Source organism: Mobula birostris, chromosome 30, assembly GCF_030028105.1.
Source record: "Mobula birostris isolate sMobBir1 chromosome 30, sMobBir1.hap1, whole genome shotgun sequence".
Lineage (NCBI taxonomy): Eukaryota > Metazoa > Chordata > Chondrichthyes > Myliobatiformes > Myliobatidae > Mobula > Mobula birostris.
The window spans coordinates 28,717,731-28,745,085 of record NC_092399.1 but is presented as its reverse complement, the minus strand read 5'-3'; the positions used below and the strand labels follow the sequence as shown (position 1 = coordinate 28,745,085).

At 42.0% G+C, this 27,355-nt stretch overlaps 1 protein-coding gene across 1 annotated transcript in view; it reads left to right on the top strand.

The window, feature by feature from the left end:
• The window catches only part of LOC140190419 (ephrin type-A receptor 7-like), an 827,081-nt gene that overhangs the window by 788,628 nt on the left and 11,098 nt on the right, over positions 1-27,355 (top strand). The window contains exons 13-16 of the mRNA XM_072246980.1: positions 5,638-5,841; positions 15,717-15,866; positions 16,240-16,433; positions 24,735-24,902. Of these exons, the coding sequence (XP_072103081.1) occupies positions 5,638-5,841; positions 15,717-15,866; positions 16,240-16,433; positions 24,735-24,902 (716 nt within the window). The remainder of the gene's footprint in view (positions 1-5,637; positions 5,842-15,716; positions 15,867-16,239; positions 16,434-24,734; positions 24,903-27,355) is intronic.

Sequence of the window (27,355 nt, the reverse complement as noted above, 5' to 3'; positions counted from 1 at the left end):
CACCTGTGAATCTGCTGTGGACATCTATTGTGATATGGCCTCTTCTACATTGGTGAGACCTGTTGTAAATTGGGGGAATGTTTCATTGAGCTCCTCTGTTTCATCCACCTCAAGCAGGACTTCCCAGAGTCCAAGCATTTTAATTCCAATTACAATTCCCATTCTGACATGTCAGTCTATGGCTTTCTTTTGTGCCTAGATAAAGATATTCTCAGGGTGGAGGAGCAACACCTTATATTCCATTTGGGTAGCCTCCAACCTGACAGCATGAATATTGATTTCTCCTTCCAATAAACAAATTCCGCCCCCTCCCTTCTTCTATTCTCCGCTCTAACCTTCTCACCTGCCTATTATTTTCCCCTGGATTCCCTTCTCCTTCCCTTTCTCCCATAGTCCACTCTCCTCTCCTATAAGATTCTTCCTTCTCCAGTCTTCCACCTTTCCCACTTACCCCCGTTCACCTACCAGCTCGCCTTCCTCCCTGGACTCCACCTTTTCATTCGAGCATCTTCCCCCTTCCTTCTCAGACTTGAAGAAAGACCTCAGCCTGAATCGTCCACTGTTTATTACTTCCTGTAGATGCTGCCTGACCTGTTATATTCCTCCAATATTTTCGGTGTTGCTTTGGATTTCCACCATCTACAGACTTTCTCATGTTTATACAGACATTAAGCTAAATCCCTCTTGGTCTCCACCTTTTGCCCACGTCTTGTTTTAAACAGTACCATAATAGTCACTGTTTTCCAATCAATGGTGACTGGAATCCAGAGAATTTTGTTAAATTATTACAGGGGCATCTGCTATAACTTCTGCCATTTCTTTCAGTACCTTGAGATGCAACCCATCAGGACCAGAGGGCTTCGCTACCTTTAGGCCCACTAGTGTGATCATCACTGCCTCTTTAGAGACAACGATTGTACTGAGGTTGTCATCTCCAATTCCATTCATAACCTCTCTGTCATGTCAGATGTGTCCGCCAACGTGAGGGCTGACACAAAATCAAGTCTTCAGCATTTCTACATTGCCCAGTATTTCCACATTCCCCTCTTTTCACCTTCCAGGGGACATTCTCTTTGACTGTCCTCTTCTGCTTTATATAATTATAAAGATGTTTACTACCTGCTTTTATATTTTGTGCTAGTATACTTCCATAATCTACCTTCCCTTTCTTTATTACTTATGTATAGTCGATTATATAGAAGTGGCACAATTTTGAAAATTGAACAGGTCCATATACTCAAGTCCTTAAAGGTGCCACAGCAAGTTGATAAGGTGATCAAATAAGCGAATGAGTTACTTACGTTTTTGAGCAGCGAAATAGAATATAAGACAACTCAGACTATATGATTAGATCAGCTTTCTTTGTCAAACGTACATCAAAGCATACAGCGTGTGAACGGCGCAAGTGTGGCCATGCTTCCAGCACCAGTACAGCCTACCCATAATTTACTCATCCATATATTTCTGGAACTTGGGAGGAAACTGGAACACTCGGAGGTAACCCAGTCAATCATGGAGAGAACGTAATTACCCCTTACAGACGACGTTGGCAATTGAACCCTGATCGCTGGTGTGGTAGAGCTTCATGTGACTGTATGAATCACCATTGTGGCCTCAGTTGGAGTACTGTGGGCAACTGTTGGCACCACCTTTCAGCTCCTGGAAAGGTGCAGAGACAAATGAGTATTTGGCAAGAGTGATAATCTTCAGTTATAATGAAAGGCTGAAAAAGTTAGGACTGAAACAGAAAGAACGAAGGCGTAACTGATAAATGTTCTCAATGTGTTGAGAGAACTATAGACAGCTGGTCTTTTAAAACTCACAATGAGACGCATGAACTGCATTCTATATTCAACACTGGGCTGCTTGTTCAGATTGCCTTTCTCTACTGAGACATTTTGGAACCTTCTTATTGCAGCATTGCTATGGCCAGGAATTAGTACATGATTTAATTGCAGATAGTGGACTTATCTACTAGCAATACAAAATACCACAAAACCATGAGATACAGAAGCAGAATCAGGCCATTTGGCCCATCAAGTCTGCTCTGCCATTTCATCATGGCTGATGCATTTTCCTTCTCATCACCAATCTCCTGCTTTCTCCTTGTATCCTCTCATGCCCTGACTAATCAAGAATCTAACAACCTCTGCTTTAAGTATTCCACAGATTCACCACTCTCTGGCTAAGGAAATAAGGAAATTCCTCCTCATCTCCATTCTAAAAGGACGCCGCTCTATTCTGAGTCTGTGTCATCTGGTCTGAGAATCCCCCACCATAGGAAACATTCTCTCCACATTCACTCTATCAAGACCTTTCTATATTCAATAGGTTTCATTGAGATTACCCCTCACTCTTCTGAATTCCAATGAGCAGAAGCCCAGAGCCATCAAACGTTCCTCATATGACAAGCTTTTCAATCCCAGAATCAATTTCCTGAACCTCCTTTGAACCCTTTCCAATGTCAGCACATCCTTTCTTAGATAAGGGGTTCAAAGCTGCTCCCAGTACTCCAGTTGAGGCCTCACCAGTACTTTAGAAAGCCTCAACATTATACCTTTGCTTTTACATCCTCTCGAAATGAATGTTAACATCACATTTATCTTCCTCATCACTGACTCAATCTGCAAATTAACTTTTAGGGAATCCTACGTGATGACTCCTAAGCCCCTTTACACCTCAGATTTTTGAATTTTCTGTCCATTTTGAAAATAATCTACCCCCTGTATTTCATCCACCAAAGTGCATGACCATACACTTCTTGACACTGTATTCCATCTACCACTTCTTTACCCATTCTCCTAATCTGTCTCAGTCCTTCTGTAGCCTCTCTACTTCCTCAAAACTACTTGCCCCTCCACCTATCTTCACATCACCTGCAAAGCCATCGATTCCATCATCCAAGTCATTGAAATATTACATAAAAAGAAATGATTCTAACACAGACCCCTGTGGAATGCTGCTAGTTACTGGCAGCCCACCAGAAAAGGCTCCCTTTCGTCACACCCTTTTCCACCTGCCAATCAGCCACTGCTTTATCTTCGCTAGTATCTTTCCTGTAATACCATGGGCTCGTAGCTTGTTAAGCAGCTTCATATGAGACACCTATTGAAAGGTTTTCTGAAAATCCAAGTATACAGCACAGTGAAGACTGATGCAAAATTCTTATTGTGTTCATCTGCCATTTCCTTGTCCCCCATTACTACCTCTCCAGCATCATTTTCCAGTGGTTCTACATCTACCATCGCCTCTCTTTTACACTTTAAATATCTGAAGAAATATTTGGCATCTTCTTTAATATTATTGGCTAGCTTATCTTCATATTCCATCTTTTCCTTCTTTATGACTTTTTGGTTTCTGTTGGTTTTTAAATGCTTCCCAGTAATTTTTGCCTTCTCTTTGGCTTTTAGGTTGGTTTTGACTTCTCTTGTTAGCCATGGTTATGCCATCCTGCCTTTAGAATACTTCTTTCTGTTTGGGATGTATATATTCCGCGCCTTCCGAATTGCTTCCAGAAATTCCAGCCATTGCATCATCCCTGCTAGTGTTCTTTTCCAACCAATTTTCGACAGCTCCTCTCTCAGGACTCTGTAATTCCTTTTACTCCACTGTAATACTGATACATCTGACTTTATCTTCTCTTTCTCAAATTGCAGAGTAAATTCTATCATATTATGACCACTTGTCTCTCAGGGTTCATTGACCTTAAGCTCTCTACTCAATTCTGGTTCATTGCACAACACCCATTCCAGAAAAGCTGATCCCCTAGTGGGCTCAAACTCGAGCTGCTCTAAAAAAGCCATCCAGTAGGCATTCTAGGAATTCCCCCTCTAGCGATCCAGCATCAAACTGATTTTCCTAGTCTACCTGCATATTGAAATCCTCCATGCCGACCACAACATTGCCCTTTTGGCAAGCATTTTGTGTCTCCCATTGCAATTTGTAAACCAGATCTTTACTACTGTCTGGGGGTCTGTATGTAACTCCCATCGGGGTCTTTTATCCTTGCAGTTGCTTAGCTCTATCTACGAGTCAACTCCTTCCGACCTTGTAGCATCTCTTTTCAATGATTTGATTTCATTTTTCTTACCAACGGAGCCATGCCATCCCCTCTGCCTACCTGCCTGCCCTTTTGATACAATGTGTATCCTTGGATGTTCAGTTCCCAGCGATAATGTTCTTTCAGCCACAATTCAGTGATGCCTACAACATGCCAACTAACTTGTGCTACAAGTTAATTTGCCTTATTCCCTATACAGCGATCATTCGAATATAAAGCTTTCAGTCCTGTATTCACCCTTTCTGATTTTGTCCTCCTTTTACTTTGCAACCCATCCTGTTGACTGCAATTTTGCCCTATCAGCAGCCTGTCCTTGCTAGCCATCCTACTGCACAGTGCTTGTTTGAAACCAATCACCTCCTCAGTCCTATCACTCTGGTTTACAGAATCCTACAGAATCTCAATCTATTTGCTCCAGTGTTTAAACAGTTGTTAAGGGGACCCATGGCATTATCTTAGAAAAGATGAGAGAACCCTCAGCTGCCCTCACCCACACTTGCCTTTTAGTCAACACCTCTAACATTAGATTGACTGAGCATTCAATACATTGATTTCCTTCCGCATTTAGACTGCAGATATTGATGATGAGATTGTATTACTGGCTGTTGCAGGAAGGGCTGGGTTTCTTCTGGAACCACAGGGGTGTGTGATGCAGTCACTTTCTGCTGTCTGTGTGTGGGGGCATCTAGGAATTTAAACCAGTGACGATGAAGGAAATATTTTAAGTAAGTGTAGTGCTTGTGTTGAAGGTCAGGCTCTTGGGAAACTTTGCTCTGTGTAAAGACAATGTAGCAGTTATATATGGAAACAGTTAATGGGAAATATTTTGAAGTGTTGTGAAAGATATGAAATATATCTTACTCTCCACTTTCTATAAATATGGCTATACACATTCTAGAAGGTAGTATTATCCTGGAATGCACACACCTGCAGTTTTACAAAGAATTCCTCTATTCAGTTCAAAACATTGCCAAAGCTTTCCTCTCCATGGTCAAAAGGTAGAGATGGCCGACAAGATCTGCAATTATTCTCCTCCAGATGTACGCGATCCTTAGGCAAGACAATGACAATGTGGTGCACATGGCCATCTCCTGAATAAGGTAGAGTTCATAGATCTGAGGATCCATTTTGCTTAAATCCGTACCAGTATATTTACTACCAAGATCTCTATTTCAGCCTGTGAAGGGTAACACTTGGAAGTGCTTTTGATGTTCCAAACTTAATGTTCCGAACGATTCCGCTTCGTATGTCCCGTCTAATCTGTTGAGTGCATCCCACCTGAATTTCTGAGGCAGCTGCCTCCTTAAATTTTTGGTTGCTGCTCAAGAAGTTTTGCTGCTTGTTTTATTCTGAAATTAGTTGTGGAAAGTAATGTAAAACTACGTTTGTAATTTTCCACCACGTGTTCCGCCACAGCAGCAACTTAACCCTTAGGTGCTATCTCTGGCCAAGACTAATTAGAAGACATGTAGAATATAATAGCTGAAAGAAAGCTGTGTCTATCATGTTCTGTCTACTCTTACTGATGTGCTTGTATAATGTTTGTGATGTTGAGAAATGATGGATTGTCCCCTCAGAAACACGAAGGCCAGTTCACAGTCATTCAGCTGATCGGGATGCTGTACGGAATAGCTTCTGGAATGAAGTACCTCTCCGAGATGGGCTACATTCACAAAATGTTGGCAGCGCACAAAATCCTGGTCAACAGCAACCTGGTGTGTAAAGTGTCCGGCTTCAGACAGGCACATGAAGAGAAAGTGGACTCTGTGTTCACCACCATGGTGAGTGGAACCATACACCAAGCTGTTGGCTTGCACATTTAGTAGTGCAGTGGGCACATTGTAAAATGTACTTTAACTGGTTGACATTGAAATACAATCAGGATTAACTTCATAAGTGCATGAACATTCCATGGTACTTATTTAAAAGTAAGGAGTTCATGTCTGTTATCTTGCTGATGGTTCCTATCCTGTATTCACACATTCTGCCTCTGTAAATGTTGCTATTAAGCAAAGTATATCAAAGTTATATCTACCACCAGCACATTTATGCTCCCTCATCTCACTATCCCTCATCTTGCCTTCCACATACCTGTTTCCTAGAGCCTATACCTCCTCATTTTTCTCTCTCCATCTCTTTCCTCTCTCTCTCTTTATCTCATTCTTCCTCAACACACTATCTCCTCCCATCTAACTCACTCCTTACTTATTTTCTCCTCTCTTCCACGTTTCTTATTCTTCCTATTCCCAGTGAGTAATGTGCCGTATTCAATGGAAATCCTGTTTCTTTTCGCTTAATAAATGAATGGCATTGGCTTGTAAAAAGAATGACATCTACTTTATAAGAATGAATGGAACAAGTTGAAACATCAGTGTTTATGAATGCTTGTTACATGTACTTCTGATCTGTTGCCTCAGTCAATGACTCTGAATTCGCTATATTAGTCAGTTCATATTAACTATATTGACTAGAAAATAATATATACTGTATGGTGCTGATTTATTCAGCACTAGGTCATTGGAAAACATTAATTTTCAGAGTGGAAAGCCATTACATCCATTATAAGACTGAATTGGCCATTCTAGAAATTCAACCAAGCACTTGTGCTTTCAGAGAACCCTTGCACCAATGGCATCATCTTCGTGTCAGCAAAACATGGGATTTTATTGACTTTATTATCCTCTGCCTAAGGAACATTGCCAGGAAAAAACATGTCTTGTTGCTTCAAGAATAAACCATTGTTTTTCATTCTGAAATCAACCATGTTTAAGGCGGGGAGGGGGTGGGCTTTGAGGACTAGATTGCAAACTCTCCCAAGGAGATCCTCATTAACATATATAAATTTAACTGCTCTGCTTGGACTTTGTCTCCCCCCTCCTCACGTGCTGACCACCACCATTATCTTCACCACTATATCCTGGCTTCTGTTCACGACCTCCAACCCCAACAGGCCACCCTCCCAGCTACTGTGGGTAATCTCTACCACACACCCTATCCCCTCACAGATTCCAGTCAGACAAGTGAGGGCCCGAGTTATATGGAGAGATTTGGCAGACTTGCATTTTCTTCCTTAGAAGTAGGAAGCTCACAAATATCATGCATAAAATCATGAAGACATAAAGAGGATGAAGGAGTTGCCCCTCCAGACCATTATAAATGTTTCCCCAAATGTTACCCCCCCAGGGAATGAGAATCAAAAACTAGAGTGTATAGGCTTATGGTGAGAGGGGAAACATTTAAAAAAGACCTGAGGTTCAACTTCTTCATACAGAAGGAGGTGTACATATGGAACAAGCTGCTAGATGATGTGGTGGAGGCAGATTTGATGACAGCATTTAAAAGATGTTTGCATAGGTACATGGATAGAGAGCTGCAGGGATATCATTAGATTAGATTCAACTTTATTGTCATTGTGCCGAGTACAGATACAAAGCCAATGAAATGCAGTTAGCATCTAACCAGAAATGCAAAGAATAGTGTTATTTACAAAATATGTAACTGCGAATAAGAAGTAAGTGCTACAGCGCAAAAATATGAAAGTACTGAGACAGTACAATATGGGTGCAATACTGCTTAGTGCTGTGATGTGAGGTTCAGCAGGGTCACAGCCTCAGGGAAGAAGCTCTTCCTGTGCCTGCTGGTGTGGGAGCAGAGGCTCCTGTAGTGCCTACTGGATGGGAGGAGAGTAAAAAGTCCATGGTTAGGGTGAGATGCATCCTTGATAATGTTTCTCACTCTGCCCAGGCAGCGTTTACGGTAGCTGTTCTCCATGGTGGGCAATTGAGTGCTGATAAACTGCTGGGCAGTTTTCACCACATGCTGGAGTGCTTTGCGGTCCGATACGGGACAATTGCCATACCACACTGAGATTCAGTTGGTGAGTATGCTCTCAATGGTGCAGTGGTAAAAGTCTGTCAGTATCCTGGGACAGAGGTGAGTTTTCTTGATGCTCCACAGGAAATAAAGGCGCTGTTGCATCTTTTTGATATGGATGGAGGAGTTCAGGGACCAGGTGAGATCCTTGGAAATGTGGACACCAAGGAATTTGAAGCTTGATACACGCTCCACTACAGCTCTGTTGATGTAGATGGGGATGTGAGTGTGGCTCCTAGCATGTCTGAAGTTCACAATGATCTCCTTGGTCTTCTGGGTGCTAAGGGCCAGGTTGTTGTCGGAACACCACGCGTTCAGGTGCTGGACCTTGTCCCTGTAGGCCATCTCGTCATCCCCTCTGACCAGGCCAACCACCGTGGTGTCATCTGCGAACTTGATTATGGAGTTAGAACCATGTATAGGAATGCAGTCATAGGTGAAAAGGGAGTACAGAAGAGGGCTCAGAACACAGCCTTGAGGCACGCTGGTGTTCAGGGTGAGAGTGGAGTAGGGGAGGTTGTCTAACTTAACTGATTGGGGTCTGTTAGTCAGAAAATCCAAGGTCCAGTTGCAGATGGATGAACTAATACCAAGCTGGCAAAATTTGGCGATCAGCTTGGAGGGGATCACAGTATTGAATGCCGAACTAAAGTCAATGAACAGCATTCTGATGTAAGAATTGGGGCTGTCCAGGTGGATCAGGGCAGAGTGAAGTGCTGTGGAGATGGCGTCCTCTGTTGACTTGTGGGTGTGATAGGCAAATTGATGGGGGTCCAGGGTAGCAGGCAAACAGTATTTCAGATGTGATAGAGCCAGTCTCTCAAAGCACTTTGCAATGATGGGGGTGAATGCAACTGGGCGGAAGTCATTCAGGCCCGTGGCAGTGGAATGCTTCGGCACTGGCACGATGGTAGCGATCTTGGCCAAACACGAGCAAGTGAGAAGGGGCATCTTGGTCAACATTGATGAGTTGGGCCGAAGGGACTGTATCCCTACAGTATTCCTCCAACTCTATGACTCTCCACATTTCAGCCCAAGTCCTGGACTTGAATTTTCCTCCAGCTGCTTTGCAAGCTGGAGGAAAAGTGAACATTCCCTTTTCATTGGGTACCATGAGACTAATAGTGTCCTGTGTTTTGCAGCAGCAAGCTCTCAAGTGAAGTAGTCATGATTATACCACACAAAGACCCTTTAACTGCACCAAAGAGATAGTACAACATCATTGAAATTTAATTTCTATTCCAACCGAAGTGATAGAAAGTAGGTGTATATGAGAACAAATTTTTGATTATTTTGTAATTTATAGTAATTTTATACCTTTGCTCTGTACTGATGCACCAAAACAACAAATTTCATATCATATACAACAGTGATAATAAACCAGCTTCTGACTCTGATATGGGAAACAGATTCAGGATTTGTGTCACACATCTTGAACCACGTTGATAATGTCTTGCTGTTCGCAAAACCCACGGTTCCTTAAAGTCTGAAAATATTTGCAAGTTTGGCCTTGAATATAATCAAAGAGATGGAGCATCTACAGCCATCTGAGCTGGAACATATCAAAGATTTACATGCCTCTGAGTAAAGACATTTCTCCAACATGAATCCAAAATGATTCGATTTTTTCCACTTAGACCAGTGTCTCCTTGTTCTTATCTCCAGCAACAGGCAACAGATGCTTGATATCTCTTTGGTTAGTCCCTGTCAAAATCTTGCATATCTCAATCTCATGTAACTCAAATGAGCAGAGGCTAATCTTCCTCAGCCTCTCCTCGCAGAACAAATCACTCATCCCAGGAGACAATCCAATGAAGGGGAAGGCCAACGGCTCCAAGGCTGCTCTATCCTTTTATGGGTGTGGAGATCAAAACCTCACACAGATGTGATCTCAGAAAAGTCACATACAATTATTACAGGACTTTTTTTTTGCTTCAACAGGCTTGCAATAGATACCAGTGTATGATTAGCCTATCCACTTTGTATACCTGCAGGTTTCGTTTCTAACTGTAACTCAGTTAGAAGATCTCTCTTACATCAAACTCTTTTGTTTCACCGCATTTAAATATACTTTCCTTCTGCATGTTTCGTATACTTAACCTAGTCCATGCAGCTTACTTTTCACTCCATCTCTCTTTGTTCTGTTCATAGACATTAAATGTTTTGGCTGAAATTAGCATGATGCCTCAGACTTCAGTCTGGCTGTTGCTATTTGCAATATACTAGTGGAAAAAGAAAAGGTCATTTGGAGACACTGTAAACACAAGAAATTCTGCAGATTCTGGAAATCCAAAGTAACATGCACAAAATGCTGGAGGAACTCAGCAGTCAAGCAGCATCTGTGGAAGTTAATAAACAGATGACCCTTCTTCGGGACTGAGAAGGAAGGGGGAAGGTACCAGAATAAAAAGGTGGGCAAAGGGGAAGGAGGAGAGCTCGAAGGTGATAGGTGAAGCCAGGTGTGTGGGAGAAGTCAATGGCTGGAGGAAAAGGTATGCTATAGGAGAGGAGAGTGGACCACAGGAGAAAGGGAAGGGGGAGGGGACCCGCAGGAAGTGATAGGCAGGGGAAAAGAAGTGAAAGGTCAGGGTAGGGGAGTAGGGAATAGAGGAAGAGGGGGAGAACTAGAGGGATGTATTTTCAGAGAGGAGGCTAAACAAATACAGATGGACTTAGAGAGCGTAGTTAGAAGGTGCCTCAATCCAACATATTGTCACTTAGTCCTGATAAGGGGTGCCAGCCCAAAACTTATACTATTTAATCATTTCGGTAGACTCTGCCTGACCTGCTGAATTCCTCCAGTATTTTGCCTGCGTTGTACTGGATTTCCAACATCTGCAGAATTTCTGGTGTTAATGATGACATTAAGACAGGATCGCCCCCATGGCAGTGTAAGCCAAATCCTGTTATCCTCTCTTTGAAGAATTTGCATTAAACCTCTGACAGTAGAATTGCATTTTAGCAACTGGGAGAGAGGAGGAACATGGATCGTATGACAAAGAGAAATGTCATACTAAATCCTAGTCTAGCTCTCATGATGGCTTGTGTATAAAATTGATAGGAAGCAAACGAGGATATCTGACCTAGGAAGGATGTGCAGGGGTATGATCAGTAGCCGGAGGAGCTAGCCACCCCTTTTTTTTATTTTATCCAATTTAGTTATATCTTGCCTGCATCACATTACTGTATCATTATTCTCTGCTCCTTCAAGTGGATACCTAATCCAAGCTGTTAATCATAGCTTTGAATGTTTCAGTTAATCATTTCAGCCTTTTGAGAAAGAAGTTTGAAACTTCCATTACCCACTTAATGCTTTCAATTTAACATTGCGCTCCCAGATTTTACTTAACCTTAATTCTATTTTTGTATAGCGTTATTTACTGGTGCCAGAAGCAGAGTCTCAATTAGTTAGGTGATCAGATACAACTGTCTACATGGTAATTACTGACAGCTGAGACATGGACTGTTAAACTTGTCCATAATGTGTGCAATGTGATATGAGTGCAACTTCAAGCATCGGAAAGATTAGGCAAGCAAGGGTATTGGAAAGATGGGCAACTTGAGTGAAGGGGATAAAGAAGACTGCTTCAGTATAATAAACAAGTCTAATTAAATTTGAATTGTCGTTGTTCAGTAAGCACAGACAAAGTGCGAGTAAATGAAATTAGTGCAGATGGGTACTTGTTGGTCAGTATAGATATAGTAAGCCAAAGGGACAGTTTCGATCTTTGTGAGCCTGTAGAACTCCAGTTGCAAAGAGTTGCTCACAGTTCAGATTTCTAGCTGGGTATAGATACGAACAGTGCTTATTCTGGGCATGTGGTCAGAATGGGAAGGTGTTGCTGCTTTCTAATTAGCCTTTGGAAAGCAAAGCACATGAAGTGATAGGAGAGATAATTAATAGGGTGAAAATTGCTAAGGAAAATTGCTGGCTCTGTTTGAAGTAAACAGTTTGCAAGGTCTGAGTGTGAAGCTTCCAAAATTCATGAGGGAGAGAAGGAGTGGCTGTTGTGCAAGAGCTTGTCATAACTTTTTAACCTTCTCTAGACACCAGACATGTGTAGAAAATGACAGAAGTAACACATCATTCAAAAAGAGAGTCAAGGACATGTCAGACAAACTGTAGGCCAAGTTCTGAGGAAGCTTTTAGAAATAATAATCGGGAAAGATAATAGTGGCCGTTTTGAGAAGTTTGAGTTGATAAAGGAATTTCAGCATGATTTGTTGATGGTAAATGAACTTCAAGAAACTTAGCTGAATGTTTTTGATGAGGTAAGAAGGAAGGTTGATGAAGGGGAGGCAGTAGGTCTTGCCTGCTTGCACTTGTAGACGGTGTTTGATAAATCCCAATGGTCAAGACTTTTTAGCAAAATTGCAACCAAAGGAATCGAAAAAGAGTTGAAGCATAACAAGTGGTAGGTGATATTTAATGTAAAGGTCAGTGATATAATGTTCTTTGGAAAAAAGAAATAAGGGGAGGGAATAAAGATTGTATGGCCTAGTTCTGAAGGGCATGCATGAATAGTGGGATCTGGATACATAAGTGCTTAAGATGGCAGAGTACATTGTTAGATTGGCCACAAGGCACATGGGATGCTGGAATGAGAAAAAAGTCGAAGTTATGTTTAACCAGTACAAAACATAGTTTAGGGAACATCAATAGTTTTGCTTCCTGGTCTTATTACCATCTCTTAGGAAAGATGTGAAGGTCCCATTGAGAGAACAGAAAAGATTTACCTGATTAATTCCAGGAATAAGGGGCTTCATCAATAATGTTAGACAGGAGATGCCAAGAAAAGAGTTTGTTCCTCTATTCCTGACTTTTCTCTACTTTTTTGAATCTTTTTGGTATGATTTTCTTCCTGCTAAGCTTCTTAAATAGTTACCTACCTCATCAAATTCATAACTTTAAGCACCTCATTTAAGTCAAATTTCAGCTTTCTAAACTTAAGGAAATATGAACATTATTCAAATGAAGGAGAATTCAATTAAAATAGCTTTTTCAATGATTGCTTTTATAGAGTTACGCCAACTATTGCCGGTTCTGTGGCTGAATTTGCAGATTTCATGGCTAATTACTTAATCCAGAAATGTTAATGGATCATCTGGTTGTTGATTGACCACAAGTTTTAATTGACGCCAACAAATTACTTATCATTTGGTTTAAGGGCACTTGGTGATTGCGCACTGTTAATTGAGCGGCATTTCTCCTTGATCTCTCATAAAGACGAATGTTAAATCCAAAGTAGATTAACCAGAGGAGACATGCTTTGAGACTGTCGGTTATTCCTGTAAGGAGAGACGCTTGTTGCTGGAAAATGTTCCTATTCAAATGCTATTCTAAAAGCAATCATTTCTGTCAAAGGACATAATCAGAGCCACAGGAAATAAAGGCTCAACATTATGCCAAGAATTTATAAACTAGAAAGAGCCTGCTCTATTTTTAAAAATAATGATTCCTGCAACCAAATAACAACTGTTCATGTAACTTGTGCACAATGTTGACCAGCTCTTCTGAAGTATCTCCTATTGTTCGATCGTTATGTGCCATTTCATATGACATGGATAATCACGGTCTTTCCTTGACCATGATTGTTCCTGGCAATTTTTTCTACAGAAGTGGTTTGCCATTACCTTCTTCTAGGCAGTGGCTTTACAAGATTGATGACTCCAGCCATTATCAATACTCTTCAGAGTTTGTCTGCTTGGCGTCAATGGTCACATAACATGGACTTGTAATATGCGCCTGCTGCTCATATGACTATTCACCACCTGCTCTCATGGCTTCACATGACCCTGGTCGGGGGTGGGGGGGTGGAAACGGGGACTACGCAGGTACTAAACCTTGGGAACCTTGGCCAAGGGTAACCTGCAGGCTAGCGGAGGGAAGAAGCACCTTACTCTTCCTTTGGTAGAGACATATCTCCACCCCGCAAACAAGTCATGTTGACATCATTTTCAAATCCAACTTTGTTGTGCTTGTGAAAATTTTGGTTCCAGCTTGTAAAGAATATTGCTTTGAAAATAGACTAATCATGGAACATTGCTCAAGAGGTAAGTAACCATAAATAAAACACAAGCATTGGCATTTATTTTCAAAGCAAAAAAATAGAAAAATAGGTTAGTTATGCTAAATCTGCATTGATTCTTGGTTAGAATACACATAGAGTATTACAAACAGTTTTGCTCATCCTAACTTAAAACATAGAGGCAAAGGAAAACTAACAGTGAATGACACCAGGATTGAGAGGGCATTCATTTTAGGAAAGGATGGACAGATGTAGAATAAAAAGGTTGAGGGATGAGTGAACAGAGGGATTTTAAACTATGGAATCTGTTGACAGTGAAGACAAAGTGAGTGATTCTATTTGTGGAGAAGAAGGCATCAAGATAAAGCTGTCACCCAGAACTCGAACAGGGAATTGAAAGGAAATTTCTGTACCCAAAAAAAGTGGAACTTGTGACTTTAAGGGGAGGATGGACAAGTATGTGAGGGAGAAAGGAAATAGAAGGTTACATGGATAGATTTAGATGAGAAAAGATGGGAAGAGGCTTGAGTAGAACATTAACATATTTTCAGTGCCATACATACTACACAATGAGAAAAGTATCTTGTGAAGTGGAACTTCTTTGGTCTCTGTAACAATACAAAAATATATTTACCTTGAAAGCTCCCTGGCACTACACTGATGGAAATGTCCTATGAGGAGAGTATGAAGAAAATAAGCTATATCCTTTAGAGTTTGAAGATTAAGAGGAGATTTATAGCAATATTTAAACGTTCTCAAGGATTTGACAGGATAGCAGATGCTTCCCCTACTAGCAGGTCTAAAACAAGGGATATGATCCAAGATTTGGTTCTCGATCACTAAGGATTTGGCAGGAAAGTGGAGCTCTTGCCCTTTTTAAGATGTGAAGTGGCACTGAGGCAAACCTGCCACCTCCTCAACCTCCTGTTTCTTGTGCCCTTGTTGCTTTGTTTTTTTATCTGTTTTTTCTATATCAGTTCCATGAAGAGCCAAGCATTGGTACATGTTTTCTCAGAACAATTTATAGAACATATAAAAGTAATGGAGTAAACAAACCATTTCTTCTCCTGAAGGTAGTTCTTCCTGACTAATTCACTCTACTCACATTCTCATCGGTTTTTTTTTGTAAAACAGCTACAGGGATTGCTCTGAATCTCAGGTACAGAAGGAAGCTGAGGAGTCCTCTCAAAGTCCTTTTGTGTTTCTGTTAGATCTTGGCCATTGTAAATTTTAACTCTAACACTCTTTATCTCTCATCCCTGAATCTCTCATTTAACAAACTCAGTTTTGGTTTCAGAATGTTCAATTAACTCAAGGATGTATTCCATACCTTTACTATACCATGTGATCAATCACTTCCTGACATCATTCAAAAACCTTACACCCCAGTTTTTAGGTAAACCCTTGTTGTATTAACCCCTTTAACCATCTAAACACTTCAGTGAGATCATTGTTTGTTCTTCTATTTCTGGAGAATACAAGCTTAGTCTTGACAATCTTTTTAGTCATGGTGTTGTTCTGCTGAATCTCTATCACTCCCAGATCAATATATGCTTCCAAGAGAGTGGTGCTCAGAACTGACTGCAATACTCATCCTCCCCAGGTAAAATAAGTTAAGAAACCCTCTCAGTGAGCTTGAGCATTTTCAAGTTTCCTCTGCATCCAAGTTAAAAGACGTTTGAGTGCAGGATCTGCTATTCACCAGGTGTTGGAGATTTCAATGGCTTAGAATCTGGCAACTCTTTCTGAAATAGGGCGGGAAGACCTTGGTCCTATGGGGAGCTCCTGAAGCCATCCAATACCACAGATACAGCCCAGCAAGCGATGTGTGGAGCTTTGGGATTGTTATGTGGGAGGTGATGTCCTACGGAGAACGACCTTACTGGGACATGTCCAATCAAGACGTGAGTTTAATGTTGTAATTGTAAATATTCAATTCAGGCATGTATTCAACAAAAAGTGTTATGGGAATTTTTTAAACTCAGTGACAGAACATAATATTTCATCATTCGTGGATTTGCTTGCTATCCTTAAATATTTCTTGCATAATCTAATTTTCTGTTGCCATCTTCCAAACTAATTATGATCCATAATTAATTATTAACATTACTAAATATATTTTGGTCTGGAGTCTTGTAACATTACAGCAGCATTAAAATTGTGGAATTATTGTTGATTTGACAGAGGTTAAACGTTATATGACAGTTTGTAAAGTTTTACAACTCTTGGGTGCCCACCTTGAAGCAATGGCTCACTCTTGCTGTATTGCCTTTGTAGGTGATCAAAGCAGTGGAGGAAGGGTTCCGTCTCTCTGCGCCGATGAACTGCCCATCTCGGCTGCACCAGCTCATGCTGGAGTGTTGGCAGAAGGATCGCAATGACAGGCCCAAATTTGCACAGATCGTCAGCATCCTAAACAAGATGGGGCGCAGTCCTGACACCCTGAAAAACATCCCAAATGGCTGCGTCAGGTAAGTGCCAACTAGGGCCTTGGGATTTTCCACTGAGTTTCTAGTTTACCACTCAATCCAAGAAGAGTTGTCCTGTTGATTCACAGCCTTGGGCTGGAGATTGTAGAACTACTTTTGGAAATTGAACTACATTCAGAGATTGCCATTAATGTCCTATTGTGAATCCCTAATCAGGGTGGCACGGTAGTGCAGTGGTTAGCACAACACTTTACATTTCAGGCAACCTGAGTTCAATTCCCACCACTGCCTGTAAGGAGTTTGTCCTTTCTCCCTGTGTCCGCATGGGTTATTCCGGTTTCCTCCCACAGTATCAGTTGACAGGTTAATTGGTCATTGTAAATTCTCCCATGATTATAATAATAAAGGCATCCGTCAGTCTTGCGAGACCATGGATTTGCGCCTGGAAAGTCTTCACTCTCCAGGGCACAGGCCTGGGCAAGGTTGTATCGAAGACCAGTAGTTGCCCATGCTGCAAGCCTCCCTTCTCCACGACACCAATGTTGTCCAAGGGAAAGGCATTAGGACCCATACAGCTTGGCACCAGTGTCGTCGCAGAGCAATGTGTGTTTAAGTGCCTTGCTCAAGGACGCAACATGTTGCCTCGGCTGGGGCTCAAACTCACGTCCTTCAGGTAGCTAGTCCAATGCCTTAACCACTTTGGCCACGTGCCCACACATGACTAGGCTAGGGTTAAATCAAGAGTTGCTGGGCAGTGAAGCTCAGAGGGCTGAAAGGGTCTCCTCCATGCCATATCTCGATAAATAAATAAATAAATTTACCATTAGCTTCAGCTTGACAGCATCTGAGCTGGCACTTGCAAGCGTGCAAATGAGAAAGTCTGCTGATGCTGGAAGTCTACGAGTCTGTGTCTCCCATCCACTACATAATGTACTGGGTGGGCACAGGAGTACATTCAGCCAGAGACTCATTCCTCCGAGATGCAGCACAGAGCGTCATAGGAAGTCATTCCTGCCCGTAGCCATCAAACTTTACAACTCCTCCCTTGGAGGGTCAGACACCCTGAGCCAATAGGCTGGTCCTGGACTATTTCCTGGCATAACTTACATATTACTATTTAACTATTTATGGTTCTATTACTATTTATTATTTATGGTGCAACTGTAACGAAAACCAATTTCCCCCAGGATCAATAAAGTATGACTATGACTATGACTATGACTAAAGCAATACAAGCAAACGCTGGAGCAACTCATCAGGCCAGGCAGCGCCAATGAAGGGTCTTGGCCCGAAATGTCGACTGTTTACCCTTTTCCACAGGTACCGCCTGGCCTGCTGAGTTCCTCCACAATTTTGCATGTGTTGACTTGCAAGTGTAACGTCTGCCTCAGAAATGACAAAATGCACATTATGCCAATTGAAGCTAATTTGGAAACATCTTCCTACCTTTTATTCAAAGTCATTTGTAGAAATATAAATCAGTCAACATGTAGAATATTGCTTTGAGTTTCTTAATCACTTGAGATTTTTCAATTGCTGCTTGATTTCTGGGAGTTTTAATTTAGCCTTGAATGAACTGATCTGAGCGATCACTGTTTGTGAAGCAGAAAGTTCTGCTCTGGAGTTAAATTGGACAGTGTTTGGAGAATTTCCCATCATCATCAACGCAATTAAACATGCAGTAAACTGACCACATCTTAGCGACTACAGAAGTCTTTCATTCAGCAGCCTCAATGAATCAGTATTATTCCAATTTTGGGTGTGAGAAAGGCCGTGTATTTTGCTTATCTGCAGTGTAGTTCTGTGGATTTCTACCTTGGATTGCAACAAAGCACTACCCGATCTTGGGGTGACTGATGGTTAAGTCACCCACATCCGAAAATCAAACTGCCAAGGAGCAATATAGATAGAAAGAATAGTCCATTCCCAGCAATGTTATCTTACATCTTGGGCACCAGTTTTTTCAAGAGATTAAATATGACCTAAGATCAGTCTGAAAAACAATGGGTCAGAAGTGTATTCTGACAGCCCAATGTTTTTAAGAGGTTCGATTAAAAGTTGATTGCTAACCATAAGTACTTGATGTTCACATCGTCTCTTATCAGATATGCATTGGTGGTCCTAAATGCTTAATCAATGCTCATTCACAAAGGTTGTTAGATGATGTCAGTCAACATGCACCAAATCAACAGATGGTGAAGTCTTGCTGTGCTCTTGGTCAAATGTCTAGTGAAAAGGGCTACATGGATGGGTCTTGGAGAGATGCATCATGGAAAGAGGCCATTCAGCCCTTTGAGCCCACAGTAGCCATCAATCATATATTTTACATTAACCCATTCTACATTAAGCCATTTTACAAAAATGTTACAATATTCCAATATTGGTTCAACCCCACTCAGATCTTATCATTCACCTACACACTAGGAGCAATTTACAGTGGCCAATTTACATGCTAAAATGCATATCTGTGGATTGTGTGAGGAAACCAGAGCACACAGCAGAAAAGCACATAGTCAAGGAGAGAATGTGCAAACTGTACACAGACAGCATTAGAAATGAGGATTGAACATGGGTTTCTGGGACTGCAAAGCAATACTTTAACTGGCTGCAACTTATACCTATTGAATGTTGAAAGGCCTTGATAGAGGCGATGTTTCCCCTGTGGGAGAGTCTAAGACCAGAGGACACAGCCTCGGAATAGAGGGGCGTCCTTTTAGAATGGAGATGAGGAGCAATTTCTTCAGCCAGAAAGTGGTGAATCTGTGAAATTCTTTGGCACAGGCAACTGTGGAAGCCAAGTCTTTATGTATATTTAAGACAGAGGTTGATAGATTCTTGATTGGTCAGGGCATGAGATGATATGGGATTCGAGCTGAGAGGAAAATTGGATCAGCTGTGATGAAATGGCAGAGCAGACTCGATGGGCCAAATGACCTAATTCTGCTCCTATACCTTATGGTCTTATAACTTTATGCTGCTGTATAGTATTCCAACAAAGTCATTATTCCTGGTGGTCAATTCAAGGTGTCCATTTTCTCCCTTGGCAATTTCTGCCCCAGATGCTCACCTCCAATAATAAATATTGCAGGCATATTGTGTTCTTTCCCTCTCCCATGACAATCAAAAACATTGCGGTCCTTAAGATGCTGCAGCTCAAACAGAGATTGCCAGCGGGGGCACCCAAAGATTGCCACTTGCAACACTCTCTGTGCTTTTTTGGTGCTGGTGTCAGCAGAGGGTTAATATGTGATGAACAGCAGAATGCTGGACAAGAAGTTTAGTATTGATTGCAAAGTAACAACTGATGTGGTTGTTCATGATTTATTTAGTGTAATACTTGAAATTTTCTTGTTTACCCTTTGTAGGAAGTCTTAGTATCTCTTGCAGTTTTTAAGCCTTTCAACTTGTTTGACTAACTTCAGGGGTATGCTGGTCAATTTGAGAAATGTCCTAGAAGTCCTAATGTTTATGATGATGCTTATGTACCTCTCAAGCCTTCTCCAGTTCTTCATCATCCAGATCTATAAGTGTAATCCTTTCTTTCTCTTGTATGTGACCCAGCTTCCTTTGAATTCTTCTGTCTAAATCTTAACAACTGCTCTGTTGAACAGCGAGTAAAGTAATTCAGCTGCTCGTGGGATTTAACAGTGCTCTATTTATTATGGTTCCGAACATCCGATCTTCAAATTGAAACACAAAAAAATGTTATTGAGTTAATTTCTCTCTGATGTCTGCAAGCATGATCCTAAAGCTCTGAATTTAGGTTTCTGGCCAGCTGAGGCACTCTCCTTTGAAAGGTTTTTGTACAATATTGCTTGCTAGTGTTTCTCATCATTCTGAGTGGTCCTCATTGCCACTATGATCTGCAGGACTGTTCAAAGCCATAAGACAGAGTAGCAGAATTAAGCCACTCGACCCATTTATTCTGCTCTGCAATTCCATCATGGCTGATTTATTACCCTCTCAACTCCATTCTCCTGCCTTCTCCACACAATATTCAAGAACCTTTAACCCGCTGGCTAAAGATATTCATTCTCATTGTATCTGAGACTGTTCCCTCTGGTCCTAGACTCCTCTACTGTAGGAAACATCCTCTCTACATCCACCTCCATATCTAGGCCTTTCTACATTTGATCAATTTCAATGAGATGCCCACCCCCCCCATTCTTCTAAATTCCAGTGAGTACAGATCCAGAGCCATCAAGTTCCCTTCGTATGTTAACTCTTTCATTCCTGGGATAATTCTTATGAACTTCCTCTGGATCCTCTCCAATGCTGGCACATCCTTTCTTAGATAAAGGGCCTAAAACTGCTCACCATATTCCAACTGCAGATGAAACCCTTCTGCTTTCAAAGATACTTTGGATAACTAAGACCAAATTTCTCAATATTATTTCAATGCAAATGTGGAAGGGAACAATGGTTAATGTTATTACATTTACTATCTGTGTCATGTTATTCTAAAGCAGAGCATTAATCGTCATACAACAGGAATTCTGCAGATGCTGGAAATTCAAGCAACACACATCAAAGTTGCTGGTGAACGCAGCAGGCCAGGCAGCATCTGTAGGAAGAGGTGCAGTCGACGTTTCAGGCCGAGACCCTTCGTCAGGACTAACTGAAGGAAGAGTGAGTAAGGGATTTGAAAGTTGGAGGGGGAGGGGGAGATCCAAAATGATAGGAGAAGACAGGAGGGGGAGGGATAGAGCCAAGAGCTGGACAGGTGATTGGCAAAAGGGATACGAGAGGATCATGGGACAGGAGGTCCAGGAAGAAAGACAGGTGGGGGGGGGGGACCCAGAAGATGGGAAAGAGGTATATTCAGAGGGACAGAGAAAAAGGAGAGTGAGAGAAAGAATGTGTGTATAAAAATAAGTAACAGATGGAGTACTAGGGGGAGGTGGGGCCTTAGCGGAAGTTAGAGAAGTCGATGTTCATGGCATCAGGTTAGAGGCTATCCAGACGGAATATAAGGTGTTGTTCCTCCAACCTGAGTGTGGCTTCATCTTTACGTGTCTATCCATGGCCTCTTCTACTGTAAAGATGAAGCCACACTCAGGTTGGAGGAACAACACCTTATATTCCGTCTGGGTAGCCTCCAACCTGATGGCATGAACATCGACTTCTCTAACTTCCGCTAAGGCCCCACCTCCCCCTCGTACCCCATCTGTTACTTATTTTTATACACACATTCTTTCTCTCACTCTCCTTTTTCTCCCTCTGTCCCTCTGAATATACCTCTTGCCCATCCCCTGGGTCGCCCCCCCCACCTGTCTTTCTTCCTGGACCTCCTGTCCCATGATCCTCTCGTATCCCTTTTGCCAATCACCTGTCCAGCTCTTGGCTCTATCCCTCCCCCTCCTGTCTTCTCCTATCATTTTGGATCTCCCCCTCCCCCTCCAACTTTCAAATCCCTTACTCACTCTTCCTTCAGTTAGTCCTGACGAAGGGTCTGGGCCTGAAACGTCGACTGCACCTCTTCCTACAGATGCTGCCTGGCGGGCTGCATTCACCAGCAACTTTTATGTGTGTTGCATTAATCCTCATGCCCATTTGTCAATGTGATCAACTTACTCCTGACCTCAACATTGTCCTCGTCTCGCTCCTCCTCCTCCTCTTCCCCTCATCCTCAACGATGTGCGGCTGTAATGGGCTGGATTTATTAGACCCAATATTTTGAGTGACCAGGAGATGTGGTAATAAAATAACAAGCATAGCAACGTAACTTAAGCCTAATTTATCACCATAGAAACAGAAAGCACTAGATACTACATAGCAATTCACAAAGATTTCAGGGCTCTCGATTTTTAGTCACCACTTGATTGTGGCTGTTGTTGAGGGTACTCCAAATCCCTACTCACTCGTGAAACCTCCCTTGAGTCTTTGGCACCAATCGCGATTTCTGGTCTGGGCGAAGTCCAATGAAACCGGCAAGGTACCCCAATAAATACAAGTTTCACGAACATAGAGCAAACTTGAGACAGACAAACTCTTTGACGTTTTGACTCAACACAGCCTGTCTTTATTCAATTATTACCCAGTCATTACCCGCTACAAATTCCTTTGGGAAGATGCAATGCAGAAGGTGTTTAAGAGTCAATCGCAAAGATGCAACTGGAGGTCCTCAGGAGCTTGGCTATTAGTGAACCAGTTGTGTGTTTGAGGTATTCAAGTCGAAGGTGCTGCAGGAAGAGCAACTGGCTCACACCTCCAGCAAACAGGTTAACTTCTGGCCTTGCCAGTGTGAAGTTTGCATGGTCCCCCTATGATTGCGTGGGTTTCTCCTGGTCCTCCATTTCCACCCATGTTCTAAGTAGTGTAGATTGTCTCCAGTGTGCATGCTTTTGGCAGGAGAGTCAATGTAATGTTCATAAGCATATTTGACAAAATAGGTGGGAACGGATTGATGGAATTACTTTAAAATTAAGCTTCGACTCAATAGGCCGAACGTCCCGTGTCCTGAGGAAATATTTGAAATAGGTTGCTGACACTTTGACAAAAACTGATTTGGGAGTTTGTTAGGCATCATCTCTACGAAGAGGTACAGTCGACATTTTGGGCCGGGACCCTTCGTCAGGACTAACTGAAAGAGGACTAACCTCTTCCTAGAGATGCTGCCTGGCCAGCTGTGTTCGCCAGCAACTTTTATGTATGTTGCTTGAAATTCCAGCGTCTGCAGATTTCCTCGTGTTTGAGAGTTTGTGGTTACTTTTCTTTTGTATGATTCCCCTCGTATCAGCATAAGCAACTCAAAAGCTCACCAAATTGTAGGTGCTTATTGTCTTTAACAAAGCTTGAGGTTTCAGGGTCTTTGCGATAACTTTTGGGCCACATCAGAAGCTAGCTTGTTCATGGCATTGTCTAAGCACCTCAGAATAAATTATTCTCTTTTGGCTTCTGCAGTTTGCACTCATTAAATTGAGGAGGCATTAAAGAAAAGGGGAGTTTTTCAGTATAGTTATTTAATTTTTAAAAATTGAATATTTTATCTTGCAGTTGCTTAGAGCAGATGACTGCACCACATTCTAACCCGAAAATAGGTCCATTTTACTTGAATATATATTAAAATAGGATTTCTCACAGATGGTGGATTCCTGCTCTGGTATAAAACGCTTATCATTTTGCAATAATCCCATCTTGAACGGTGTTAATCAAACGTTAACAAGCCATCACTTTTAATATATCATGAAATATTTCTTCTGAAGCAAATTTCTTCCAAATTACATTTTAGGATATTTCCCAATTGAGTGGATCAGTGCAGATTTTCTGTGTGACCAATGTACAATTGCAGAACATTTTTTTAAAATGGGACTAATTTTCAGCTGGAGTCATCAATGTAACCAAAGCAAAGAATCTGCATGTATATTTTTTAAATTTCCAAACTTTTGCAAGTTTAAAATTTAGGCTTCATTTGAGTGATCTCTTTTTCTTTTTCAGGCTTATTAGGCGAGATAATTACCACCCCAGCAACGTAACCACATAAAGCAAATAAGGGTCTCAGCCCTTATACGGGCCAGTCCTGGGGTGGTTGGCAGATTCCCCCCGGAAGGCCATTAGCGAACCAGTTGAGTGTTTGTGGCGTTCAAATTGAAGGTGCTGCAGATAGAACAACTGTCTCACATCCCCAGCAAACATGTTCCCTTCTGACCTTGTCTCTGTGAAGTTTGCGCATTCTTCCTGTGACCGCATGGGTTTCTCCTGGTCCTCTGTTTTCCTCCTACCTTAGTGTGGACTGTTTATTCCCCTCCATAAATTCTACCTGACCTGCTGAGTTCCTCCAGCATTCCGTGTGTTGCTCTGAATTCCTGGCATCTGCAGAATCTCTTGTGTTTAACATAACCACGTTGTTGACTTAAAGCAGCAAACAAGATACTGGAAGATCTCAGCAAATTAGCTTGTATCTGTGGAGGGAAATGGAGAGTCAGTAGTTCAGGTTGGTACTCATCATCTAGACCAGGGGTTCCCAACCTTATTTGTGCCATGGAACCTGACCATTAACAAAGGTTGGGAACCTTTGATCTTGACCTACATTCTGAGGGAAGATAGTCAGGTGTGGTGCAAGAGATGGCAAGTGGTAAGTTGAATCCAGGTGAGGAGGCAGATGGAGGAGGAACGAGCGAAAATAGCTACAGAGGCCAGGAGATCATAAGTGGAGGCAAAATAGGACAGTAGATGATGGAATATTTTAAACCAGAACCTACAAGCAACACTGCTGGGAATGGAAGAGTTACAAATGGCAGAAATTATTGCACTATCCTCTTTGCAATGTTCAGGGACCACTGAAAAACTCTCCTCTCTATTACAGGGATTCATTATTGATCTCACCTCTTTTGTTTTGACCAGCAGACCTCAAAACTTGCATATTCCCCTCATGGACCAAAACTTTGCAGCATTCCCATGCTTTGACTCGGTGGGAGAGTGGCTAGAAGCCATTGAGATGAGCAGGTATAAAGACAACTTCACCGCTGCAGGGTACTGTTACCTGGAGTCCGTCGCAAGAATGACAGTGCAGTAAGTGACTCTGTCATCCGCCTGTGTATTTCCTCATTGGTGTGAGTGTGCAAGTGTATAGTGTGACTCAACCTGTGCAACATATTCCTTGTGTTTGAAACTTATTTATGTATATGCCCAAAATACTTTTCGATCTACATAGGAGATGATGTGGACTTCATTCTTCTAATCAAATCTGCCTTCTCCACTCCACGGTTTGAAGCTGTAAACATAAAACATAATACACTAAGGCACTGCACAGGCCCTTCGGTCCATGGTGTTATACTGACCTTTTTATCTACTATCAGATCAATCTAACCTTCCCTCCTACAAAGCCTTCTATATTTCTAACATCCATGTGCCTGTTTAAAAGTTTGGGAGTTTGCCTGTAAGTTGAACACTTTCCACGAACATCTTCAGTGATTGTAGAGTAATTAAGAATTTCAAAGTACATTTGTTATCAAAGCATGTATACTATGTACAACCTTACAGGCAGCCACAAAGCAAAAGTTCAAAGGTTCATTTATTATCAAAGTATAGAACTCTGAAATTGTTCTTCTCCAGATAGCCACAAAACCCAAGAAAGAAAAGAACGGCAGCACGATCATTAACCCCCAAATCCCCTTCTCCCCGTACAAAGAAAATGAACAAAATGGAACAGGCACGTCGATCCCCCCCCTCCAACAAATCCCCTCCCCTGCACATAAAAATCAGAAAGATCAAGCGAAAAGCAAAGAATATAAAAAGACCACATCTGAAAAAGAATGTCAATAGTCCAAGTCCATATTCAAAATGCAGAAAAGCTAGGTAACGTAGTCCAGGCACAGCAGCAGGCCTTTCCCTCTCCGGAGCAGAGCAATCCCACCAGCGATCAAAAGGCAGCCTTCCCTCTCCATAGCAGAGCGATCCCACCAGCGATCAAAAGGCAGCCTTTCCCTCTCCATAGCAAAGCAATCCCACCAGAGATCAAAAGGCATTCTTCCCTTTCCGTAGCAAAGCAATCCCACCAGAGGTCAAAAGGCAGCCTCTCCTCTCCATAGCAGAGCAATCCCACCAGCGATCAAAAGGCAGTCTTCCCTCTCCAGCAGCAGAGTGGTCTCCCAGCAATCAAATGGCAGTCTCCCCCCTCCGATAGCAGAGCAATCCCACCAGCAAACGATAAGCAGGCAGCTGGCACTTACCTTCCACATTTGCCTCGATGTCTCTATCTCCCTCAACGTTTTAATCGGTAAACAAAGGAAGCTTTAATCAGTGAAATAGGGTTGAACATAAGCTTTCAGCCTTCCCTTCATGAGGTTTGCACACACTGCCTCTGTCTCCTGAAAACCTCATGAAGACTGCAGAGTGCTGGAAACGATCTCCAAACTGCAAAATCACAGCCTTCAACAGTTCCAGAGTCACATTCAAGTTGAGGAACAAATGTAAAAGACGTAAAAGAAGTGAAATATATGGTTTCATAATCTATCCAGAAGATGTTGACCAAAGGAGCATTGGACACAGACCAGAAGTCCTTGACTAAAGAAACCCAGTAGAACACATTACAGAAAGACTGTCAAACACCCAGTATGCAGAGAGAGAAAAAAAACAAATTGTGCAAACAATAAAAGTAAGCAAATATCATCCAGAACTGAAGTTCACAAAGATGAGTTTACAGCCACGAAGCCAGTCACAGCCAATCCAAGAGCCTTTTAGTTGCAGGCTGCAGCCTCAGTTCAGGGCATAGATGAGTAAGCCTCATGATCAGCAAGCTGCCCGTCCCTCTCCTGAGAGCTCTAAGTGAAGATATTATTTAGAAGTGTCGGCCTTGCCAACCCAATCAGCCTGCAACACCCAATTTCACCCATGTGATCAATTAACCTAACTCCCTGTACACCTTTGAAATGTGGGAGCAAACCAGATGCCATGCGGTCACGGGGAGAGTGTACAAACTCTTTACAGACAGCAGCAGAATTGAACCTGGTTGCTGATGCTATAACAGTGTTACACTAACTCATACACTACCAAGCCAACCCCTAATGATTGTCACTCTTTGTACACCTACTTGCTCTGCAATTTGAGAATGGCATAATGTAAGCACTACATACTTTTAGGCCAGTACAGCACAGAGAGACAGCAGGTTCACCAGATCTGTTGAGTAGTTCGTCCCAACCCCATCCGAGCTAAATGCCCACTCCTACATACAGTGAGATTTTAGTTTGTGTTATCAGTCTCTTATTCAGTTAGCATTTCTGACTTGCAGTGTATACACTACCTGGTGCATGACTCTGAAGGCTTTGACTGCTCTTCACGTCACCATACTGTGACATTTTTATTCAGATTTTAGAGGACAGCACATCTGGCAGTTAATTATATTATAAAACCACTATAAGATATGGGAGCAGAATTAGGCCATTTGATCCACTGGGACTGATCCACCATTTCATCATGGTTGTTCCGATTTTCCTCTCAGCCTCAATCACCTGCCCCCTCCCCAT